Raw genomic sequence first — 24,119 nt, 5'->3', positions numbered from 1 at the left:
GCCAGCCCAGGCAGAAAATTCTGTGAGACTCTTTTTTAGTTTTTTGTTTGTTTGTTTGTTTTTGTTTTTTTGTTTTTTTGGTCCATTTGTGGAGCCTGAACCCTGGGCCTGGGTGCTGTCCCTCAGCTCTTCAGCTCAAGGCTAGCACTCTACCACTTGAGCCACAGCACCACTTCCGGGTTTTTCTTTTTTGCTTATGTGGTGCTGAGGAATCGAACCCAGGGCCTCATGCATGCAAGGCAAGCGCTCTACCACTGAGCCACCTTCCCAGCCCTGAGACTTTTATCTCCAATAAACAACTCAGAAAACCGGAAGTGGTGCTGTGGCTCAAGTGGTAGAGCGTTCAGCTTGAGCTGAAGAGCTAAAGGACAGCACCCAGGCCCAGAGTTCAAGCCCCACAACCAACAAAAAAAAGGGGTGGGGACGGAGAAGGACCTACAGTTTCTAGCGTACCCCTTGCTGCAAATGGTGAAGTGCTATGCCTCACATGGCATCATCCAAAGGGCCCACCTGTGCCCAATGCATTCTAACGCATGACACAGGAGGCCTATGAAGGGAGAGGGCAGACCCAGGTGTAGTTTCATGAAGTAATCGATCCTGGGAGCTTTTGCAGTAGCCATTTCTAGACTGTCTTGTACAGAGCTCAGCATGTGCTTTGGGTATGGACCCTGCTGCAGTGTGGTGACTTTGATCTCACTAACATGCTTTCCTCTATGCCACAAGGCCCCTGTCCTGATGGCAGTGGGGACAGAGTTCACACAAGCAGCCTGATGGACAGTGCTGAGTCATAAGTGTCCATCCTTGTCAGTCACAGCCTGGCTATTTCAGGTGATTTTCCTCATGACCACCACACCCTCAGCATAGGCCCCTGGGAAAAGGAGGAGGTAGCCTGGATGCTCAGATCCCTTTAGGCACAGATGCTGTCGTTCAGGGCCTGAGCACTGCCCTGTAGCTTTTCTGCACTTTTCTTCCACTTCCAGAACCCCTCCATTTCCAGCTTGTTGGTGATCAATTAAAGATAGGAATCTCATGGACTTTTTAGCCAATGCTTACTTCAAACCGTGATCTCCAGCCTCCTGAGTAGCTAATATAATAGGTGTGAGGCACCACCCACCTTATCTGGGTTAGGATTACTGAATTTATTTTTTTACACTTCCTTGGTGTAAGCATCTGCCTATCCTCTGCACAATTCTGCTCATGCTCAAGTGCAACACAACCAGTATGTACAGTTTTTGTGAAAGTCAGCTCTCAGGAGTCCCCACCCCTCCCTTGTGCAAGTCCCTAGAGAGGAGAGTTGCAGGGAACTCAGCGTCTGTAGCTGGGCTGCCATGCAGGCCCCTCCTACTCTCCGTGGCTCACAGTCACCACACCACGGCTGAAATCACAAGACAAAGTGCAGCTTCAGCTTCTTTCTGAGGGAACAGCCCAGTGTGGTCCAATGCCCAGGATATAATTCTTTTAAATCCTACCTAGCACTGGGTGGCTGGAGCTGTGTGCCCAGAGGAGTCCAGGGGCAGCGAGGCCGCCATGGAGCTGCTGACGGGAAGCACCGTGGCCGTGGCCGTGACCATCTTCCTGCTCCTGGTGGACCTGATGCACCGGTGCCAGCGCTGGGCTGCTCGCTACCCACCGGGCCCTGTGCCTCTGCCAGGGCTGGGCAACCTGCTGCAGATGGATTTCCAGAACCTGCCATACTGCTTCTACAAGGTGAGGAGCTGGAAGTGGGCTGCAGATGGTGGGGATGCACAGGAACGGGTGGTGTGGTGAAGCCATAGGCTGGACGAGACTCTGCGTGGCACAAGTAGAGTGGGACCCCAGGGCCCCTACAATTCAGGTGACGAGGGGCCAGGCCACTGAGCAGTGTTTCAGTTGGACATCAGGTGGAGAGAGGCACAGAGACCACTTCTGTCTGCAGCTGCTGTGGGGTCTTGGGTCTCATGCTCCCCTCCGTGCATCTGTCTCTTCCTTGTACAGTGGGATGCTGTGGGGTCCGGGGACAGTCTTGGGAATCTGTCTGGTGGTAGCTCCACAATCACATCTACATTGATGCTTCTGCCCCAGCCCAGCAGCAAGACACCAGATCATAGGCTGGGGAATATAGCATATTGGTAGAGTGCCTGCCTGACACACAGAAGGCCCTGGATTTGCTCCAGCACAGCAAAACTGAGAAAGAAGGAAGTGAGGAAATGAGACTGGAGGGAGAAAAGAGAAGACTCCAGATTGGAACTGTGCCATGATGAACCTGGGTCAGTGTCTGTGCCTTGAGCATGGGTCCTGTAGTCTGGCAGCGCCCTCCACTGATCGGGACCCTAATCCTTTGCCCACTGCTATGGTACTGCTTGAGAGATGTGTTTCCTAGCAAGCACAAGGCCTGGGTTCAATTATTACTGGCACAAAAGGAAGAAGAAAAACAACCAACTGATACCTCTTATAACATGTATGAACCACTCTTCAGAGTGCTAGCCTTGAGCTCATGAGCTGAGGGACAGCGCCCAGGTCCAGAGTTCAAGCCCACAACAACAACAACAAAAAGACGTCTATGTTGCACTTTTGTGTTATGTTAAATTCATGAGGCAGCAGCTAGCATGGTCATTGCTAGCAGTGAGGCAGAGGAGGGAAGAAGAGCTGTTGTCTGAGGGTCCAAGCAGCAGTGTTCCCACATCTGCACTGGGCGGTGGTGATGGAGACACATTGTGAATGCACATGAGAACTCTGGATTTTACACTTAAAGATGAGTAGATGGGCTGGGTGCTAGTAGCTCACGCCTATAATTCTAGCTGTTCAAGAGACTGAGATCTGAGAATCTTAATTTGAAATCAGCCCAGGCAGGAAAGTGCATGAAATTTACACAATTATCCACCAAAAAAGCCAGAATTGGAGCTGTGGCTTAAGTGGGAGAGCACTATCCTTGAGCAAAAAGCTCAGGGACAGCACCCAGGCCGTGATCTCAGCACCTATGACCAGAGGGGCAAAAAATGGGGAGATGGGGAGGGTATCCCTGGGGGATAATTCCTTGCTGACCCCCGTGCTGTCTGCTTGGGCTTACAGATGTAATGTTTAAGCTCTAGCACCAGAACAAAAGAGGAGGAAAGATGGTAAATGTTGGAAACCTCATCCCCGCCCCCCCACACACACACTGTTCTCAAACAATGGTAGGCAATGTTTGGACCGGACTCTGCAGCAGAGCTGCCTTAGCTTAGGGAATCAGGCCTAATTTCAGAACATATGTCTTGTCTCCTGAGGGGCCATTGAGTGGCCTACCACAAAACCTGGCAGCATTGTGGCATCCTTCTTGATAAGAATGTCTCTGGCCGGGCGCTGGTGGCTCACGCCTGTAATCCTAGCTACTCAGGAGGCTGAGATCTGAGGATCTCGGTTCAAAGCCAGCCCGGGCAGGAGAGACCGTGAGACTCCTATCTCCAATAAACCACCAGAAAACTGGAAGTGGCGCTGTAGCTCAAGTGGTAGAGCGCTGGCCTTGAGCTGAAGAGCTGAGGGACAGCACCCAGGCCCAGAGTTCAAGCCCCACAACCGCCAAAAAAAAAAAAAAAGAATGTCTCTGTACCTGGGACTGGGACTGCAGTTGAAAGTTCATGCCAGCACTGGGTAGACCCTGTCACTCAGCCTCCAGAAGGGAGGGACACATAGAGACTGATTGAGCCTCCCTAATAAACAGCAGCTCCACCTTGTGGAGGGAAGCCTGTAGTGAGCATCTTCCTGTCCTTCCCTCTGCATCCTCATGACATTGACTAGGGTGTCATGGGAGAGAAAGGGCAGTTAAGCAGCAGAACTCGGCCTTACACTCTTGCTCAGCTGTTTGTTTGTTTGTTTTACTCACAAATAGTACTCTATAAGATGATCCTTAGGACCACAGAGGCTTTTTGCTGTCTCTCATCTGCTTCTGCTTGGTCTGAACCTCAGTTCCCAGATCTCAGCCTCCAGAGTAGCCAAATTATGTGTGAGGATTGGCACTTGACTCCAACCCCTTTATGAGAGTTCTAGAACCACTTATGAAGCACAGGGCCAGAAGGATCAAGAATGTTCTAGCATCTTTTGGGCCTCTGTCTACTTGCCTGACACAGCTGTTATTATTGGGAGGAAACACCCAATTCCCAGCTCCTCCCTAAGAACAGAAAGGAGGGTGAGATCTGTGTGCCCATGTACTGGCTTGTCTGGATGCTAGGCCTGGGCCTTTGGAGCTGCAATCCCACAGGATGACACCAGGGGGCACAAGAGATTACAGGCTGTAGAATACTCTAGACATAGACCAGAAAGACCCCAGGGGAGCAAGACCAGCCTGCTGGTGAGTCAGTTTTCTGGGAGGTTGTAGGCATGAGTGGAGACCTCAGAGCATCCTCCTCGGCCAGGGGCGGGGGAGGCGATCTCCCTTGTTTTGTCCTGGACACCTCTTGTTGTCTCCTCATTCCAGTTACTGCAACAGTGTCCCTGTGACTTGGGGACACCATCTTCTCCTTAAGATCATCCTTACAATTCTTTTTTTATTACCATATTTTTATTTTTATTTGAGAAACCCTAAACAGGGGTTTCAGTTACATAAGTCATATAAAGAGTCCATTTCTGGGGCTGGGAAGGTGTAGCTCAGCGGTAGAGTGCATGCCTTGCAAGCATGAGTCCCTGGGTTCGATTCCTCAGCACCACATAAACAGAAAAAGCCAGAAGTGGCTCTGTGGCTCTAGTGGTAGAGCTCTAGCCTTGAGCTGAAGAGCTGAGGGACAGCGCCCAGGCCCAGAGTTCAGGCCCCATGACCGGCAAAAAAAAAAAAAAGTCCATTTCTTTCCTGAGCCTCTGTGCTCAAGGCAAGTGCTCTTCCACTTGAGCCACAGCCCCACTTCTAGCTTTTTCTGTTTATGTGGTGCTGAGGAATCAAACCCAGGGCTTCTTGCATGCCAGGCAAGCACTCTACCACTAAGCCACATTCCCAGCCCCAAGAGTACCTTTCTTTTTGGATAATGGTACCCTTCCCTCACTTTCTCCCAGTTTTTCCCTCCCTGTCCCCACCCACAGTTGTGCAGTTCATTTTCCACATTGTACCTAGTGAATACTGTGGCTGCCTGGGCCTCTCTGCTTTCGTAAGGAGCTTTATCCTCTTCCTTTGTGCTTCCTCCATCTGACAAACTGGATTTGCCCCACCTCTGCCATGCTGATGGGTATAAGGTGGCTGTGATTTCTGTGCCCTGGTGGTGCAGTGTGGACCACTCTCAGTCAAGTGTTGCTCGCTAGGTATGATTTGCTGGAATAATCGATCTCCGGAGCTTTTGCTAGACTGTCTCTTGCAGAGCTCTGCACTTGTTTCATGCATGAACCCGGATGCTGTGCGGTGACTTTGATCTCACCAATGTGCTTTCTTGTATGTCCTGGAGATGCAGGGCCACCTGTCTGATGGCTGTGGGAATGGTTTACCAGGTGCCACAAGCAGCGTGACAGACACTGCCTGATTCATGAGTGTTGGTCATTGTTAAGCACAGTCTGGCTATTTCAGATGATTTTCCTCATGGCCACCACATCCTGAGCACAGATCCCTGACTCGAGGAGGCTACTCCCTGTGTTCTTATCCCCTTCCCTTAAAAGCAGAGTTGTCAGCTGCCTACCAATTCCAGACCTGCACAGGGTCCTGCTTCTTAGAGCAGGGATCCACCTGTCTCTGCGCCCATTCTCCCAGTACCCGGCGCAGCAGAACCTGCCAGTATGTCCAGCTTATGTGCTCCTCAGCTCTCCAGTCTTGTGCCTTCCCCAGTGTAACAGGAAGGATAGGACCTTTGGGCCAGCCCCCAGGACTAGGCCCTGACCTGGCTGGCCCTCCTACCCTGCTGCTTACACAATGAGCACAAACACTTATCTGAAGGGACAAAGGGCAGCCTCTGCTCATTAGCTCATTATAAGGGTAAAGCAAACAAGGTGTGGTGGCAGTGTCCTGCTCAGCCCTGGTGGCTGGGTTGGTGTGTCCAGAGGAGTGCAGTGGGCAGTGAGGCCGCCATGGAGTTTCTGACGGGGTCCGTGGCCGTGGCCGTGGCCATCTTCCTGCTCCTGGTGGACCTGATGCACCGGCGCCAGCGCTGGGCTGCTCGCTACCCGCCGGGCCCTGTGCCTCTGCCAGGGCTGGGCAACCTGCTGCAGATGGATTTCCAGAACCTGCCATACTGCTTTTACAAGGTGAGGAGCAGGTGGTGGGCAGCAGAGGGCATGCGGAGCCCACAGAGACAGTGCTGGGAAGCCACAGGCCGCGCAGGGAGCTGAGCCCCAGAGGCTGAGAGGCTCCCTGGGGAGGGCACTGCAGGGCCTGAGGACAGTCTGGGCTTTCCAAGACCAACATGTCGCGGGGCAAAGGCTGGGTTGACACATGGCAGGGGCCTTGAGTGCAGTTGCACAGAGCAGAAGTTGTGTACTCCCCAGAATCTTCCAGACTGGGAGGGGCTGGGACCCTGGGTGGCATTTCAGTTGGACGCATTTCAGATGAGAGAAGCACAGCGACCCCTTGAACCGCTTGCTCCCCTGGCTGAGGTCAGGAGACACTGAGGGTCCTGTGACGATTTGGTGAATCTGGCCTCTTAGACCTGAGAAGTCACTGTTGAAGTGATTCTACCACTCTAACCCTGGCATGGGACAGCAGGATTCAGGCTGGAGACGGAGCTTAGAGGCAGAGCACTAGCCTGGCATAGTGAAAGCTCTGGGTATAGAGAACAACAAACATAGACCACATCTTCGTGCTTGCCCTGCTCAATCTGGGTCCTTAAGCTTGTGTACCAAGTCTGGGTCCTGGCCCTCCATCGACCAACGCCCTGATCCTCTGCTTGCAGCTCCGGCATCAATTCGGGGACGTGTTCAGCCTGCAACTGGCCTGGAAGCCTGTGGTTGTGATAAATGGGCTGGAGGCCGTGCGTGAGGCACTGGTGATCCATCGCGACAACACCGCAGACCGCCCACCGATGCCTATCTATGAACATCTGGGCTTTGGACCAAGAGCCAGAGGTAAAGAGCAGCAGGGCAGAGTTGGGCCTATTAGCTGTGCAAATGGACAGTGACAAAGGAAGGACAGGGTCTGGTGGGAGAGGGGCAGGGATGAGAAGGATTGTTCAATGATAGGAGGAAATACAGCAAAAGTAGATCATGCAAGGTGCAGGAGTGTTTGGACAGAGGAAAGTCCTGCCTCAAGCGTGTAGGTCAGCATTCTGCCATATATCCAAGTGCACCTATCCACTCTTCTGCAGGGGTGATCCTGGCACCCTATGAGCAGGCCTGGCGTGAACAGCGACGCTTTGCCCTGTCCACCCTGCGCAACTTTGGCCTGGGCAAGAAGTCACTGGAGCAGTGGGTGACAGAGGAGGCCGGCTGCCTGTGTGCGGCCTTCGCTGACCAAGGTGATCAGGGTACAGAGGAAGCAAGGGTCAGGGGGGATGTGGAGAGAGGACTGCCTCATTTTTACCTCTGCTCTTCCAGGAGGCCCCTTCAGCCCCATGGCCCTCCTGAACAAAGCCGTGTGCAACGTGATCGCCTCCCTCATCTATGCCCGCCGCTTCGAGTATGACGATGCCTCCCTGGACAGAATGTTGGAGGTGGTCCGCAGGTCTGCAAATGAGGACTCTGGCTTCCTCCCTGAGGTATGGGTAGAGGGACTCAGGAGACACTGCAGGGCCAGCGCCATGCAGCTCCCAGGCGAGAGGGCCTGGAGCTGTACAAACTCTAACAATAGGAACAGTATAGAGTCCTAGGAGCTAGATGTCAGTGGCTCATGCCTGTAATTTTAGCTACTCAGGAGGCTGAGATCTGAGGATCAGGATCGCAGTTTACAGCTAGCCCCAAAGCCAGCCCTAGCAGGAAATTCTATTAGACTCTTGTTTTTTTTTTTGGGTCCGGTCGTGGGGCCTGAACTCTGGGCCTGGGCACTGTCCCTCAGCTCTTCAGCTCAAGGCTAGCACGCTACCACTTGAACCACAGCGCCACTTCCGGCTTTTTTTTTCTTTTTGCTTATGTGGTGCTGAGGAATTGAACCCAGGGCCTTGAGCATGCAAGGCAAGCGCTCTACCACTGAGCCACCTTCCCAGCCCTCTATGAGACTCTTATCTCCAATTAATCACCAGAAAACCGGAAGTGTCGCTGTGGCTCAAGTGCTAGAGTACCAGCATGAGCTGAAGAGCAGGAGAACAGTGTCCAGGCCCAGAGGGCAAGCCCCACGACCAAACCAATAATAATAATAAAGAGTTGTAGGGTGAGGGGGTTCTGAAGAAGGACAGTCTACACCCCTGCCCCCCATGGAGATATTCCTCTGGCAGCTAGAACCTCAAGAGAGCAAGGAGGCTGGCACTGGAGAAGCAATGGGTGACCAGAGGGGCCAGGCAAGGCCTGTGTCTGACCTGGAGGACCAAGGGTGGAGATTGATCCTGGTGTACAGTGAACACAGAAGGACTCTTCCCATCTGTGCTCTCACAGTTGCTGAACGCAGTCCCCGTGCTCCTGCGCATCCCCGGGCTGCCTGGGAAGGTCTTCCCTGCACAGAAAGCCTTCATGGACCTGCTGGATGAGCTGCTGGCAGAGCACAAGATGACCCGAGACCCTGCTGAGCCACTACGAGACCTGACCGACGCCTTCCTGGCTGAGGTGGAGAAGGTGCGCTGTGACCACCCTGCCCCACAGACTGGTCCAGAGCCAAGGCCTGAGGGTGCTGTGGAAGGGAGGCCGGGCTCCAGGCTGGAGGGGACAGTGGAGGCTGTCTGGAGCCTTGTCCTCTGCTGCCTGAGCCCAGAACCCCTTTGTCTTTGCATAGGCCAAGGGGAACCCCAACAGCAGCTTCAATGAGGACAATCTGCGCATGGTGGTGGTTGACCTGTTCACCGCAGGGATGGTGACCACCTCCACCACGCTGTCGTGGGCCCTGCTGCTCATGATCCTGCACCCGGATGTGCAGCGTGAGCCCAGCTGGGACCGGAGGGAAGGGGGAGGGAGGAAAAGTGGAGTCAGGGTGTAGGCTTCACTTCAGCGGGAGTCATGGTGACCTCACCGGGTCTCGGCTCTTCACACAGAGGCCGGGGCAGGTGGACACTGGCCCTAGTGACTGCCTGTGGTGTCTCTGCTTGTCCACGCAGGCCGCGTGCAGCAGGAGATCGATGAGGTGATCGGGCAGGCGCGGCGGCCAGAGATGGGGGACCAGGCCCGCATGCCCTTCACCTGCGCAGTGATCCATGAGGTGCAACGCTTTGCCGACATTATCCCAGTGAATTTGCCCCACATGACGTCCCGGGACGTGGAAGTGCAGGGCTTCCTCATCCCTAAGGTAGGCCCATTGTCCCATCCCATCACAGACGTTGTGGCACAAGGACAAGAAAGACACAGATCACCTCATCCCAGCCCGCCCAGGGGCTGACCAGACCGTCCGGCCATGCAGATCTCACAACCTGCCCACAGAGCCTGGGTAGATGGACAACATACAGTCAGCCACAGTGGTAGAAGAACCACTGCATGCAGTGACTGGTGGCAATGGGACTTCCATGGGAAGCTTGTCACTTGGCCCTGTCACAGCATCAGGTGGTTCTGAAAAGCATTTGGGGTTGAAGGTCAGGTGGAAGGACACACGCAGGCCAGGGCAGTGTCTGTGTGTGTGGTGTGCAGTCTCAGTGTCCCCAGCTCCCCTCACCATGCACTTCCCACCAGGGCACCACGCTCCTCACCAACCTGTCGTCGGTGCTGAAGGACGAGCACATCTGGGAGCAGCCCTTCCGCTTCCACCCTGCACACTTCCTGGATGCCCAGGGCCGCTTTGTGAAGCCTGAGGCCTTCATGCCCTTCTCAGCAGGTGCGTGGGGGCCTGGCTCCCTGTCCCCTCGCTGGGGTGACAGGCTGGCTGGAAGGTGGCCCCCTAGCCCCAGCTGACATTGTTTCCACTCCTTATCCCTCATAGGCCCCCGCACGTGTCTGGGGGAGCCCCTGGCGCGCATGGAGCTCTTCCTCTTCTTCACCTGCCTCCTGCAGCGCTTCAGCTTCTCGGTGCCCACAGGCCAGCCCCGGCCCAGTGACTTCAGGGCCTTTACCTTCCCTGTTACCCCTCGCCCCTACCAGCTCTGTGTTGGGCCACGCTAGGAGGAACACCAGGCCCTCAATCTGCCCCCAGGAGGTGTCACAATGCACAATAAACCTGTCTTTTGCTGCCATTTGGATCCCTGGTCCAGCCCCCTGACTAGCCTCTTTCTGTGGTAGGTGCTGAGCTCCCTCACCCTGCCAGGTCCACTCTGCATGAGCACTTGAGTCTGATGCAGACAGGGTGCTCTGTTGCTCATTTACCCTGTCTTTCCCATGAAATTTCCCTTCACGTGGCCTTGGTCACGTGTGTTGCTAAAGTTTGATTCCTAGGAAGTTTACATACACTAATACATTTAATATACAAAAGAGCTAGCAATAGTTAGCCTCTCAGCCACACATATCATCTATACATATTAATGTATCACATGTACATGTTCCTTTAGCTTTCACCTTTTGGAGTAAAAATTGGACTTTTTAATTAGGTTCCATAGTAGCTATAGCACAGGCAAAAAAGTACAACTTTCTCTCAAAGGTTAAAGGAGAGCTGGGAATGTGGCTTAGTGGTAGAGTCCTTGCCTAGCATGCATGAAGCTCTGGGTTCGATTCCTCAGTACCACATACACAGAAAAAGTAAGAAAAAGTAAGAAGGGGTGCTGTGGCTCAAGTGGTAAAGCACTAGCCTTGAAAAGAAGCTCAGGGACAGTGCTCAGGTCCTGAGGTCAATCAAGCCCCAGGACTGGCAAAATAAAAAATAAAAAAAGGTTACAGGGGTGAGTAACACTAAATCACCCTATTTCCTGATAATCAAGTGATAGATACAGTGCACATATATGCAGTAATACGTGTTTAGGCTGGTTGCTGGTTACTCACAGCTGTAATTCTAGCTACTTAGGAGGCTGAGAACTGAGAATCACCATTCAAAGCCAGCTCCAGCAGAAAATTCCATGAGACTCTTATGTCTAATTAACCACCTGAAAAGCAGAAGTGGAGCTGTGACTCAAAGTGGTAGAGTGCTCACCTTGAGTGAAAAAGCTCAGGGACAGTGCTCAGGCCCTCAGTTCAATCTCATAACCAACCAAAAAAAAAAAAAAAGACTCAGTTTCCTAAGTAGTTTCAAGCCTGATAAAATTGTTAGAAAGCACAAATTGTCCTGATAAAACACAAAATCTGTTCTTTTCAGTCATTTTCTTGCCAGTTTTACCAAGAGCAGAACAGTATTCTTAAAACTCAGAGAATTAGGTTCTAGTTCTATAAAGGACATGATATTTTGACTTTAGAAAATTCTTAAGGTAATGTTTAAATTTTTTTTTGGGGGGGGGGGGGCGTCCAGTCGTGGGGCCTGAACGCTGGGCCTGTGCGCTGTCCCTCAGCTCTTCAGCTCAAGGCTAGCGCTCTACCACTTGAGCCACAGCACCACTTCCGGCTTTTTTCTTTCTGCTTATGTGGTGCTGAGGAATCGAACCCAGGGCCTCATGCATGCAAGGCAAGTACTCTACTGCTGAGCTACCTTCCCAGCCCCTGCTTAAATTTTTAACCATCTTAATCATACATACGAACTTCTCGTCAACTTCTTTTATATACTTCCTAAGTCTCCCGCAGACTTTTTCTGCACTTTCTGGAGCTTTATCTCCCCTTTTTTGTCCATATTGGAACAGTTCTTTAGGGCAAGCTTAACAAAACCTTTTTCTCAAGCCAAAGGATTTGCTTTTCCCTTTAACTTTCTTTTCCTAAAATGTATTCCATGGCTTACTTACATCCTTCTTACTTACTGATTCTTTTGTTTTATTTTTGTTGGTTGTAGGGCTTGAACTCTGGGCCTAGGCTCTGTGCCTGAGCTCTTCAGCTCAAGGCAAGCACTCTACCACTTGAGCCACAGCTCCGCTTCCAGTTTTCTGGTGGGTAATTGGAGATAAGAGTCTCAAGGACTTTCCTGCCTGGGTTGGCATTAAACTGGGGTCCTCAGATCTTAGCCTGCTGAATAGCTAGGATTGCAGGCATGAGCTACCGGTGCCCGCTGTCTGGTTTGTAGAAACAGCAGCAGAAGAGAAACTAGGGGCTGGGAAGGTGCTCAGTGGTAGAGTGCTTGCCTTGCACACCTGAGGCCCTGTGTTCAATTCCTCAGCACCAAATAAGCCAAAAAGAAAAAACCCGGAAGTGGCACTGTGGCTCAAGTGGTAGAACGCTAGCCTTGAGCTGAAGAGCTGAGGGACAGCACCTAGGCCCAGAGTTCAGGCCCCACGACTGGACCAAAAAAAAACAGAAAACTGAAGCCACAGCTCCTCTAAACACATTCATATATGCACACATAAACAAGAAAATGGTTTTTGGTGCCAGTTTCTGTGGCTTAAACTCAGGGTCTCTTACTCTCACTTTTTTTTTTTTTACTCAGGTTTAGTACTCTACCACTTTGCCATACTCCTCTTCCATCTTTTTGTTAGTTAATTGGAGGGAAGAGTCTCACAGACTTTTCTACCTGGGCTGGGTTTAAACCTCGATCCTCAAAGCTTAGCCTCTGAGTAGGTAGGATTACAGGTATGTACTACCAATTCCCAGCTCAAAAAAAATTTTTTTTAAGTTAAGCATGCTAAAACATGTCAAGTTTAATGTGCAGAAGAAAAATACAGGAGTTAGATTTAGTGGTCAGCAGTACACTGGTCATTTATTTCCAGGAGTAGATCTAATTGTACCCAGGGTAGCACCTTGTAGGTCTCATTGGTGGCTAAGCAAGAGTCAGTGCTGGGAAAGTGGGGGATCGAGTCAGTCTTCAATAGGAATGCTGCCACAGCCATCAGATAATTTGGTTTCCACCAAGTCAGCCACCACAGAGATTAATTGCCACACTGAAGATGACACACCCAACTACATTGATTCAGCACAAGTCCTTAGACAAACCATTCTTCTGTCCCTTCTTATCTAAGTAAACTACTCAGCCACAATTCTATGATAGACAAGGCATTTCATTCTTATGCAAATTACAGCAGAGATCTCTCTTAAACTTCACCAAAAACAGAAGCCTGAATGAGTTCAAATGGATCCAAATGCTAGGACAAAGGAGTCCAAATTTGCCCGTCAGACCAACAGGAAAAGTCTAGATTAGTTTGGGTAAAGCACCAATGCTTCAGAAGAGCCTCCAGGAAGCCCAAGGTTCACCAATGAGGAAGAACTTAGAAAAGGTCAGACTCTGAGGCCTGTAGAGTCTAAATACTTATTTCTCTCCCTCACCAAATGACGGCAAGAAGCAGGTAAAAACAGCCAGAGTGGAAAGATTAAGGTCCCTGCCATGAAAGTAACTCCATCAGCTCCTGGAACCAGTTCCATTTTTCTTCTGTGAGTGGAGCAGGCAGCTGTGAGTAGTGAATGCCCAGTGGGCATATTTTCTCCTGCATGGTTTGCCAAATCTGAAACCCAACTTTTAGACCTCAGATCCAAACTCGGTGGAGGGGGGCGTGCCATAGGTCAGGTCCAGCCACTTTCCCCAATACCTCAAATAGACAAGTAAAGCTGAAGGGACAAGAAAGAAATGTTTTACATGCCACAGGCACCTGTGTCATGGGGAAAGTAATGGTCACTTCTTTGGTGTCAGGAGAAGCTCTGTTCTCTTCCTCAATGTCGCCACCTGACGTTCCCATCAAGTGCAAAAGCTCCTGCAACCTGCACCTCCGTTGTTGCAGTGGGTGTGGGTTGAAGCTCATCGTGGCTGTGAATTCCGTGCCCTGTGGAACAGCTTACCAGGTGTTTGTTAACCAGTTGGGTGTTTTTCCTTGGAGAGATAGCTGTTCAGGACCTTTGCTCACTTGGATTTGAGGTGCCAGCATTGCTTTATTCATTCAGATGAGGAGGTCTTGCTAAGCATTTGCCTGGCCTGGTCTTGAACTGCAGTCCTCTTACCCTGTGTCTCCTGAGTCACTGGGGTTACAGGCACGAGCTACCTTTTTTAGATCTATTTTTGTTTTTGAGAGAAGAGCTCAAAACTTAGCCTAAGCTGGCCTCAAACTCAAGATCCTCCTGCCTATGCCTCCTGAGTAGCTGGAGTTACAGGTGATTCCTAACATGCCTAGTACATTTGTTATTGTTCTGGGGACAAGTAATGACTATTTAGACCAGATTGGCCTCAAACTTACTTTGTAGCCCAGGCTGGCCTCAAACTCATGATCCTACTACTTCTACCTCCTGAGTAGCTGGGTTTACATGTGTGTACCATCAAGCCCAGTCTCCTCCTCCTCTACCTCCTCCTCCTCCTCCTCCTCTTCCCCTTTCTCTTCCTCTTCCTCCTCCTTCTGTTCCCTCTGAAAAAGACATTTCCACTTGCTATCAAAAAAAAGAAGACCCAATGCCACCTACCAAGCTAAAGAAACCTCACAGCAACTTTTATGGGAGCTAGGTATCTCCAGAAAGCGGCTGCTGTGTCTGAAACCCGCATGGCCTCTTGGGCTTGTCCCCTGGTGAGCCGTGGGTCCTGTGCCTCACACACACACTTCTCTCTCCCACACTCAGCACTAAGGTTGCTGCCCTTCCTCTGGTCTTTCTCAAGTCCCTCAGGAGCTGACCTCAGTCCATCCTTCAGGATTGATCTCAATGGCCAGCTTGATTGGACTGAGAAGCTTCCAGAAGACAAGCAAGGTACCTCTCCATCTCTGGGTGGGTGTTTCTCAAAAAGGAGTACCTAACGTGGGAAGACCTGCCCCAAACATGGCCCCCATCAGCAGGGACCCTGCACAGAAGACGAGGACAGGGAGACGCCTGGCTGTGTCTCTCTGCTTCCCCACGATATGACTCAGGCCATCATGCTCTGCCTCGCAGACCCACAAACATGGAGTCCACTGATTAAGGCCAGACCCTCTGAAAATGTGAGCCAGCCCTCCTCCCTTGGGTCTCTCTGGGACTTTGTCACAGCAGTGAAAACTTTGACAGGCTCCCTGTTTCCCCTTGGATCCCATTGTTGGTGAGCAGCACTCAGGGCAGTATTTCTGGGGCAGTGATCCACCCATGGTTCCATGCCATGCTCTAGCTCCACTGGTTGTTCTTTTCATTTTGGTCAATTGCAACCAACCAGAGTCTAGGAATTGTCTATTTGGCTTGTTCCTTGCTGCTTTCCATTTCCTTGTGTGCCCAGTGTGTCAGTGCCTCAAGAACTGGCTCTGTTTATACAGCCTCAGAGAGGATGTCACTTCTCCCCACTGACCACAGACCAGCCGTGGCCTCTCCCCACGAGAGATGCAGGAATGGGAGCTCAGCCTACCATCCCTTCTCGTCCTGCCCAAACCAAGCTCTCATTGCATCTCAGAGCAATGTGGTTATCCTGATGTGATGGCTCACCCCCACGGTAAGGCTGTTACTCCACAGCCAGTTGCCTGAAGTGAAGGGTGCAGATAAAGATCATCAAAAGTAAACAGCCCACAGGACAGAGTCCTAGAGAGACACTGGGCAGGGTTCCGGCTATTCTCCTGTCCTCTGGAGCTATGCAGATAGTACCTAGATCGCTCAGGAGACATGGGACTCTTGCCTGTGCCAGAAGCTGCAGTAGCCCCTAGATACAGAGAGATTGTTTGGCACTTGGTGTTGTAGGAAGGAGTCATCTTGGAGCTGAGATTAGGAAGAGGGCAAACTGATCCTGACAGAGTCTGAATCCTAGCAGGGTCCATACTCCTTGGAGTAGATGAAAACTAAAGGCAAGCAAAGGCCCTGCCCAGCAGCCCGCTGCCAGAGCCTGCAGGTCATGGTAATCAGCTGAGGAAGGTCCAACAAAGCACAGACTTTGAACCGCTCCAAACTTGCCTAAGGACCTTTCTCTGCCAGGAACTCGCCTAACCTCAAGGCACTGAGATCAGGCCGTACTGAACCCATCTACCCAGAGGCCATATATATCTCCTCATATGACACCCTGAAGATGTGGAGCAGTGAGGGAGGTGATGGGCCAGGATGATCACCCACGTGTGAGATACCCTCTTAGGCCTTAGTTTCTTAGGTTGTTTATTTCAGATGGGGCCTCCTGCTTCTTCCTACTTAGCTAGCATTGCAAGCCCAAACCACAATGCCTGATTGGATGACTCATACTACTTCTTGAAACATAATTTTCACACCTTGCTCTTCTTTGGGTCTCCTGTTATGTGTATGCCACATTCCAGTGGCTGGGACAGGAAGAGTCCAAGGACAGCCTGGGCCACACAGCAAGACCTGTCTCAAGCCGGTGCCGGTGGCTCATGCCTGTAATCCTAGCTACTGAGGAGGCTGAGATCTGAGGATTGAAGTTCAAAGCCAGCCTGGGCAGGAAAGTCCATGAGACTCTTATCTCCAATAAGCCACTAGAAAACCAGAAGTGGCGCTATGGCTCAAGCGGGTAGAGCACTCGCCTTGATCTGAAGAGCTCAGGGACAGCACCCAGGCCCAGAGTTGAAGCCCCACGGCCAAAAAAAAAAAAAAAAAGACCTCTCTCAAAAAGAAGAAAAGAGGGGCTGGGAAGGTGGATTAGTGGTAGAGCGCTTGCCTTGCATGCCTGAGGCCCTGGGTTCAATTCCTCAGCACCACATAAGCAAAAAGAAAAGAGCCGGAAGTGGTGCTGTGGCTCAAGTGGTAGAGTGCTAGCCTTGAGCTGAAGAGCTAAGGGACAACGCCCAGGCCCAGAGTTCAGGCCCCACGACTGGACCCGAAGAAAAAAGAAAGAATATAACAGAAAAATAAGCAATTAATGGAAACATGTTGAAGTCACTAGACAAAGATTTCAACTAAGCTCACTGAAATGTGTTGAGAATTAAAGTGAACATATATTAAAAAAAAAAGAAAAGAAAAACCAAAGGTTGTTGGGGGCTGATGGCCCAAGCCTATAACCCTAGCTACTCACGAGACTAAAATCAGAAGATTGAGGTTCAAAGCCAACTCAGGCAGGAAAGTCCATGACATAATTGACTTCAAGTTACCACTGAGAAAGATGGAAGTGGAGGTCTGGCCCAGTTGCTACAGAGCCAGCCTTGAGTGAAAGACCCAAGGTTCAGCACCAATGCTTTTGAGTTTAAGCACCAGTACTGGCCCGCGTGCATGCGCACACACACACACACACACACACAATTAAAGGTTTAGAAATTTTCAAGATGAAATAGAAGTTACAAATGAGAACCAAACTGATGCTTGAGGTAAAAAATCAGGCCGGGTGGCAACTATAACCCTATGTATTCAGGAGGCTGAGAGCTAAGAATCAGGACCAAGCCAGTCTCAGCAGAAAGGTCTAGCAAACCCTTATCTCTAATTAATCACCTAAAAACAGGAAGTGGAGCTGTGGTTCAAAATGGTAGAATGCTCCCATTGAGCAAAACAAAAAAACAAGGACAGCACCCAGATCATGAGTTCAAGCCCCATGGCAGACAAAAAAAGAAAAAAAATCAACAACTGGAGAAGTAAGTCACACCAGTAATCAGTGCTACCATTAGGTGCATCAAGATGACTCATAAGCTCAGAACTTCACCATTGCTCATCATATCCAGGGTCGGACAAGAGAACATGGGCAGGGCCAGGCCCCAGTGGGGCCCAGTCCTCAGGGAGCAGAGGCCACACCCAGGAAGCTTCAGCCTGGAGGAGCCAGGGCTCCCACAGTGTGCTGGGAACAGAGGCTTGTTCATCAGAGCACTGCATGTACATTTGTGTAGCCAGTTTGTGCATGTGAGTGTTGTGTGGACACAGGTGGTTTGTGGGTGTCTGGGCAGGCAGGTAGATGTCTGGGGAGGTGTGAGTGGTATGTGTGTGATTAGGTGTGTGAGGAGTCTGACATGGAAAGTGTGCTGTGGGAGGATAGGGGACAGGAATGCATGGTGTGGAGAAGAGTTTGGGGGTCCCTAATGGGGACACTTGTATCTCCTTAGGAAGAGTTACTCAGCTGGAAATGTAATGTGATTGGCAAGTAGGGCTGGGGGGTGTGGGGAAGGGTCATAATGAGAAAACATCAGAGCGGTGCTGCAGGTGCATTCCTCCCCACCGGGAGAAAGACCCACAGACTACACACAGGCCACGTGCCCAGACCCTTGCTGAGAGAACTCGGAGCCCTGGGGCCAGCAGGCCATCACCAGGCCTGGTCCTTGGGCGGCAGGAGCTCTGAGGCCCAGTGAAGCTCTTGGTGTGGACAGCAGCCTGCCTTGGGCATTCCATGAGGGACATGAGATGAGAACTGACACAGATGGAGGATATCTCCCTCTGATCTCCACTCCACGCTCCCTTTAATCAGCACAGAGGACAAAGAGGGAAGGCAGGGTCCTCAGGAGCAGGCACAATCAACCTGTTTTCTAAGATGAGGGGAGGAAGGGAAAGGACGCAACTGGGGAGATGCTGCCGCACATGAGAGGTGCGGTTGGACGGGGTGAGGGGGGAGCAGAAGTGGGGACAGAGAAGTGAGACCATTATTGTGAGAAGTGCGCAGGCAGGCAGTGTTTGATGCAGGAGGGATGGCTCCCCTGCCAGGTCTGCCTGCTCCCTGCTGCTCTGAGTCACAGTGGGAGAGGGACAGAGACCTCTGCAGTTGTCCCAGCCTGGGAGCTGCCTTGGCCCCGCTCAGCACCATGGACGGCTGCCCATGTGGATTCCTGGCAGAGACAAAGGTCAGCCTCAGCTAAGGAACCCTCCCAGGTTGGTTCAGTGCCCAGTCCAGTCCTGGCGCTGGAGTGGAGGAATCCAGTAAGCTGGGAGGCCGCCATGGGGCTGCTGACAGGGGAAGCACTGTGGGCCGTGGCCGTGGCGGTGGCCATCTTCCTGCTCCTGGTGGACCTGATGCACCGGCGCCAGCGCTGGGCTGCTCGCTACCCGCCGGGCCCTGTGCCTCTGCCAGGGCTGGGCAACCTGCTGGAGATGGATTTCCAGAACCTGCCATACTGCTTCTACAAGGTGAGGAGCAGGTGGTGGGCAGCAGAGGGCACGCGGAGCCCGCAGAGCCAGTGCTGGCAAGCCACAGGCCGCGCAGGGAGCCGAGCCCCAGAGGCTGAGAGGCTCCCTGGGGAGGGCGCTGCAGGGCCTGAGGACAGTCTGGCTTTCCAAGACCAACGTGTGGCGGGGCAAAGGCCGGGGTGGCACCGGGCCCTGTGTGAGGAGAACGCCGGGCTCCCCCGCAGCTGCAGCGCCGCTTCGGGGAGGTGGTCAGCCTGCACCTGGGCTGGAGGCCAGCGGTGGTGGTGAACGGGCTGGAGGCCGTGCGCGAGGCGCTGGTGAAGCACAGCGAGGACACCGCTGACCGCCCGCCCATGCCCGCGCTGGAACACCTGGGCTTCGGGCCCAGATCTCAAGGCAAAGGGCGGCAGGGGCGGCAGCCTCGGCACTGACCTGGGGACCCCTGGGAGGCCGGAGGGCGGCGCTCGGGAGGGAGGACGGGGAGCAGGTCGCGAAGGCAGTGGGCGTGGCCGGGACACACCTGCAGCGTGTGGGAGGCGGGGCAGGAATGTGATTGGAGGAGGGACGGCCGGAGTCACGCCCAGTTGCTGATTGGTGGATAGGCGGTGCCTGGGTCCTGTCTAGGTCACGGATTGGATGTGAGTCTGGAGCCACACCCAGTTCCCCGCCCCCTCTCTTCCCAGGGCTGATCATGGCCCGCCACAGCCATGCCTGGCGCGAACAGAGGCGCTTCTCCGTGTCCACCCTGCGCAACTTCGGCCTGGGCAAGAAGTCGCTGGAGCAGTGGGTGACCCAGGAGGCCGGCTGCCTCAGTGAGGCCTTCGCTGACCACTCCGGTGAGCAGTGGCAGGAGGGACACAGCAAAACGAGGAAGGGGGTAGGAGGAAATTGGGGGGGCTGAGGGGAGATCAATGCATTGATGTCATTACTGCTCCCAGGTCACCCGTTCAGCCCCAAGGCTCTCCTGAACAAAGCCGTGTGCAACGTGATTGCCTCCCTCATCTTTGCCCGCCGTTTCGAGTATGATGACGCCTCCCTGGACAGAATATTGGAGCTGTTGCAGGACAAAATGAATGAAGAGTCCAGCATCATAACTGTGGTGCGGACTTAGAACCCTCTGCAGGGCCAGCTCCTGCAGCTGGAACTCCAGGGGAAGGGTTTACATGCGATGGCATGGGGAGAGGTCACAGGTCAAGCCTAGATCTGGGGAAACTCAGGCAACAGGCATGACAGAAGGGACTTAGGACCAGAAGGATCTGGAGAGTGACCACCTGTGCCTGAAGCCAGAGAAACCAAGGAGGCTGCCTCTGGGGAGAGGAACAGGTGACAGGTGGGGACAGGCAGAGGATGTGTACATCTGGAGGTCACAGGATCAGAGAATGTTCCAGGTGTACAGTGAACACAGAAGGACTCTTCCCATCTGTGCTCTCACAGTTGCTGAACGCAGTCCCCGTGCTCCTGCGCATCCCCGGGCTGCCTGGGAAGGTCTTCCCTGCACAGAAAGCCTTCACAGCCCTGCTGGATGAGCTGCTGGCAGAGCACAAGATGACCCGGGACCCTGCTGAGCCACCTCGAGACCTGACCGACGCCTTCCAGGCTGAGGTGGAGAAGGTGCGCTGTGACCACCCTGCCCCACAGACTGGGCCAGGGCCAGGGCCTGAGGGTGCTGTGGAAGGGAGGCCGGGCTCCAGGCTGGAGGGGACAGTGGAGGCTGTCTGGAGCCTTGTCCTCTGCTGCCTGAGCCCAGAACCCCCTTGTCTTTGCACAGGCCAAGGGGAACCCCGACAGCAGCTTCAGTGAGGACAATCTGCGCCTGGTGGTGGTTGATCTGTTCACCGCAGGGATGGTGACCACCTCCACCACGCTGTCGTGGGCCCTGCTGCTCATGATCCTGCACCCGGATGTGCAGCGTGAGCCCAGCTGGGACCAGAGGGAAGGGGGAGGGAGGAAAAGTGGAGTCAGGGTGTAGGCTTCACTTCAGCGGGAGTCATGGTGACCTCACCTGGTTTTGGCTCTTCACACAGAGGCCGGGGCAGGTGGGCACAGGTCTGGGGACTGACTGCGGTGTCTCTGCTTGTCCATGCAGGCCGCGTGCAGCAGGAGATCGATGAGGTGATCGGGCAGGCGCGGCGGCCAGAGATGGGGGACCAGGCCCGCATGCCCTTCACCTGCGCGGTGATCCACGAGGTGCAGCGCTTTGCCGACATTGTGCCCTTGGGCGTGCCGCATATGACATCACGGGACATTGATATCCGTGGCTTCCTCATCCCCAAGGTAAGTCCTAGCATGCTAGAACACACCAGTGATCATGCAGCTGCCATCCACAGCTTGGTCCTGTATTCTGTGCAAGTAAAACAATTCAGGACCGCCATGTGATAAGCTTGGGGGTGAGGGATGCAGAAGGAAAGTTCACCTCTTTGCTCAGCATCTCTTGGGCCAGGGAAAAGTAGACCTACAGGGCCATTGGAAGAGTCCCCGCACAGGGGATGGGACCCTGCGGGCGCACTGTTTCGATGTTTCCCTTGATTACTGGGGCAACAAAGGCAGCACCCTGGAGGTCCTGGGGGCCCAGGGTCAGATGGAAGGATGCGCACAGGTCATGGCAGCGTCTGTGTGCGCTGTGCAGTCTCAGTGTCCCCAGCCCCACTCACCACGCACCTCCCACCAGGGCACTGTGATCCTCACCAACCTGTCGTCGGTGCTGAAGGACGAGCGCGCCTGGCAGCAGCCCTTCCGCTTCCACCCTGCACACTTCCTGGACGCCCAGGGCCGCTTTGTGAAGCCTGAGGCCTTCATGCCCTTCTCAGCAGGTGCGTGGGGGCCTGGCTCCCTGTCCCCTCGCTGGGGTGACAGGCTGGCTGGGAGGTGGCCCCCAGGCCCCAGCTGACCGTCCCCGCTGGCTGTCCTCCACAGGTCGCCGCGCGTGTCTGGGGGAGCCCCTGGCGCGCATGGAGCTCTTCCTCTTCTTCACCTGCCTCCTGCAGCGCTTCAGCTTCTCAGTGCCCGCAGGCCAGCCCCGGCCCAGTGACTTTGGGGTCTTTGAAGCTTTGATGATCCCAGCCCCCTACCAGCTGTGCGCTGTGCCCCGCTAGAGGCCCCCAAGTCCCCACTCCACCCCAGCAACACAGCTGTGCCCAACTGTGCTGGCTCTAACCAGAACCCCCAGGACCGCCCCCTTTCCTACCTGTGTGTCACCTCTGCACCCTAATGGGAGGATTGCTATGTCGAACCTCAACAGCCCCCTTTGCATCACCCGCAACCCTCCCGGGACACAAGGCTTTCTGCCCAAGTCATGAACAGAGCCTTCCATGGCGCCTGGGTCAGGAGGAGGTATCAGTGCTCTGGGTGAAGAAGAGGGGTAGGATGCATCTGGACACCCTATTTCAGCCCCATATCTAAAACCCCATGGCAAGGAGAGGCCTCTCAGATACTACCACTGTGTCTGCTTCCTTTCTGGGTACAGGAGGGACAGTGCTGGGTTTGAATTCCAAGCCATGAATCTGCTGGGCAGGGCCTCTGCCACTCAAGCTATGCGCCCAGCCCCAACTTCTCACCTCAGACCCCAAAGAAGTGGGTACATCAGGAAGGCAGGAAGTGGGTCAGCATTAACATCCACAGTTAGCTATCAGGAGCCAAAGTCTCCCTGGCAAGGCCTGATGGGAACCAACAGGGAGCCCCCTTGCTGAGCCTCGCAGCCCCCAGACACAGCACTGACCGGCTGCCCTGGCCTATCAGGCAAGCTGGTGTTCTGTCCCCTATGGGCTGAGAAGTTTCCTCTCTGGCCAGGCTGGAGCGGGAGGCTGTGGTCAAGGCTCCAAGCCTGCTCTCTTCAAATACAGTGGCCAGAAAACACAGGGCAGGAATACAGATCTATGGTCTGGGCCCTAGAGAAGGCTTGACCTTGTGCAGTGATAGGGACACAGAAGATGGTGGTATGGGCAGCAGCGAGAGAGAGAGAGAGAGAGAGAGATCCTGTTTTCTCTGTCAGAATATTGTGAGAACCTGAGCTTCTCTTCCCGCCTTTTTTGTTTGTTTGTTTTGTTTTGGTCCTGGGGCTTGAACTCTGGGCCTGGGCACTGCCGCTGAGCACTTCAGCTCAAGGCGAGTGGCTCACCACGTGAGCCATAGTGCCACTTCTGGTTTTCTGGTGGTTAATTGGAGATAAGAGTCTCATGGACTATCCTGCCTGGGCTGGCTTTGAACCACAATTCTCAGACCTCAGCCTCCAGAGTAGCTAGGATTACAGGCGTGAGCCACAGGTACCCTGCCTGTCTCCCCTTCTATAATGAGAAAATCACAGCTCCTATCTTTCTGCTGTGATTTCTGTCGCTGTGATCCTGGTTGATCTACATCCTCGCTCAGGGCAGGTGTAGGGATGAATGAGGAGGGGCCCCCATTGAAGAAGACATGACAGAGAAACCACAAAGTCTAGGTGGACTGTGGGTGAGCCCAATGGGAAGAACAGGCCTGGAGGAAAGAGGAAGCAAATGAAGCCCCTGAATTGGGGCAGATAAAAAGGCAGAGAAGAAAACAGCCGCCAAGCAGTTCCTGGCAGCCCAGGCTGGCAGCCCAGGCACTGTGTTGGCAGGAGGGAGTGTGGCGTATTGTCTGTGCACTGCCCCTGCTCCCTGGGCAGCCTGGGGCCCCTGAAAGGAGGAAGTGCACGTGGGATCTGCGTTGGGATGCAGTGTGGATGGCTGATCTCTGCCCGGGTGTTGTGTGGTTCTGTGATCTCCACCCTAGCATGCTGTATGGCCTGGGCTGTCTTTCCTGGGCATTGTGTGTTTACGTGACCTCTGCCCTGAGGTGTTATGTGGTTGTCCGGTGTCAGCTCTGTGGTGTTTTGTTGTGTGATGTCTATTCTAGTGGTTTCATGATTGTGTGACCTGCACTCTGTGGCAGTACGTGGTGGTGTGGCTAGTGTCCTGGTGTTTGGGAACTGTATGATTCCCTTCCTAGGGCCTGGAGTGGGTGTGTGCTTTGGTTAGTCCATGACTTAGGAATGGCCCAAAGTAGACTTTACACTGAGAGGTGGGTTCAAATCCCCAGTTCATTCTGAGGGGGAAGAAAGGGCCTTGGCGCCCCCTTGGCTCTGAACAGTGCCATTCCTTGTGGCAGGCAGGCCTCTAACAGCCTTGGCACTGTGGAAGCCTGGTGAGCAGCTGGAGACTGGGATGATGGCTCAGGTTCCAGGCCCTGCCATGCCCCTCCCAGCCCTCAGCCCTTAC

At 53.5% G+C, this 24,119-nt stretch overlaps 2 protein-coding genes across 6 annotated transcripts; both read left to right on the top strand.

Annotated features, from left to right (window-relative positions):
- The first annotated feature begins 1,481 nt into the window (after positions 1 to 1,481).
- On the top strand, positions 1,482 to 22,324 carry LOC122123535 (cytochrome P450 2D17-like). 2 transcript variants are annotated; one of them, XM_042697874.1, is made up of 10 exons: positions 1,482 to 1,521; positions 18,697 to 18,891; positions 19,116 to 19,287; positions 19,575 to 19,727; positions 19,830 to 19,990; positions 20,326 to 20,502; positions 20,660 to 20,801; positions 20,978 to 21,165; positions 21,560 to 21,701; positions 21,805 to 22,324. In XM_042697874.1, exons 2-10 carry the CDS (start codon positions 18,703 to 18,705, stop codon positions 21,981 to 21,983), a joined length of 1,503 nt encoding a protein of 500 aa, XP_042553808.1. In that variant the 5' UTR covers positions 1,482 to 1,521; positions 18,697 to 18,702; the 3' UTR covers positions 21,984 to 22,324. The 2 variants fall into 2 exon arrangements, with proteins under 2 accessions (XP_042553808.1, XP_042553807.1); XM_042697873.1 differs by lacking the exon at positions 1,482 to 1,521 and having other exon boundaries at positions 18,675 to 18,891.
- On the top strand, positions 1,528 to 10,160 carry LOC122123539 (cytochrome P450 2D17-like). Of its 4 annotated transcripts, none has more exons than XM_042697881.1 (9): positions 1,528 to 1,707; positions 6,816 to 6,987; positions 7,227 to 7,376; positions 7,456 to 7,616; positions 8,446 to 8,622; positions 8,780 to 8,921; positions 9,099 to 9,286; positions 9,664 to 9,805; positions 9,911 to 10,160. In XM_042697881.1, the coding sequence occupies exons 1-9, from the start codon at positions 1,528 to 1,530 to the stop codon at positions 10,087 to 10,089; spliced, it is 1,491 nt and encodes a 496-aa protein (XP_042553815.1). In that variant the 3' UTR covers positions 10,090 to 10,160. The 4 variants fall into 4 exon arrangements, with proteins under 4 accessions (XP_042553815.1, XP_042553816.1, XP_042553814.1 ...); XM_042697882.1 differs by lacking the exon at positions 1,528 to 1,707 and adding an exon at positions 5,914 to 6,171; XM_042697880.1 differs by lacking the exon at positions 1,528 to 1,707 and adding an exon at positions 5,914 to 6,171 and having other exon boundaries at positions 7,453 to 7,616.
- Positions 22,325 to 24,119: the final 1,795 nt, after the last annotated feature.

The sequence above is a fragment of the Dipodomys spectabilis genome, unplaced genomic scaffold, assembly GCF_019054845.1.
Source record: "Dipodomys spectabilis isolate Male_0828 unplaced genomic scaffold, ASM1905484v1 ptg000230l, whole genome shotgun sequence".
Taxonomy (NCBI): Eukaryota; Metazoa; Chordata; class Mammalia; order Rodentia; family Heteromyidae; genus Dipodomys; species Dipodomys spectabilis.
Note: the sequence above shows the minus strand (reverse complement) of the source record. Positions and strands in the feature narration are given on the sequence as shown.

Excerpts from the sequence above, each read along its gene's own strand:
- LOC122123539 (XM_042697881.1), top strand. The coding sequence starts at position 1,528 with ATGGAGCTGCTGACGGGAAGCACCGTGGCCGTGGCCGTGACCATCTTC. Across the intron at positions 7,377-7,455 it reads TGCGGCCTTCGCTGACCAAG|GAGGCCCCTTCAGCCCCATG; the intron begins GTGATCAGGGTA and ends CTGCTCTTCCAG. Across the intron at positions 9,287-9,663 it reads AGGGCTTCCTCATCCCTAAG|GGCACCACGCTCCTCACCAA; the intron begins GTAGGCCCATTG and ends ACTTCCCACCAG.
- LOC122123535 (XM_042697874.1), top strand. The coding sequence starts at position 18,703 with ATGGGGCTGCTGACAGGGGAAGCACTGTGGGCCGTGGCCGTGGCGGTG. Across the intron at positions 19,728-19,829 it reads GGCCTTCGCTGACCACTCCG|GTCACCCGTTCAGCCCCAAG; the intron begins GTGAGCAGTGGC and ends TACTGCTCCCAG. Across the intron at positions 20,503-20,659 it reads TCCAGGCTGAGGTGGAGAAG|GCCAAGGGGAACCCCGACAG; the intron begins GTGCGCTGTGAC and ends GTCTTTGCACAG.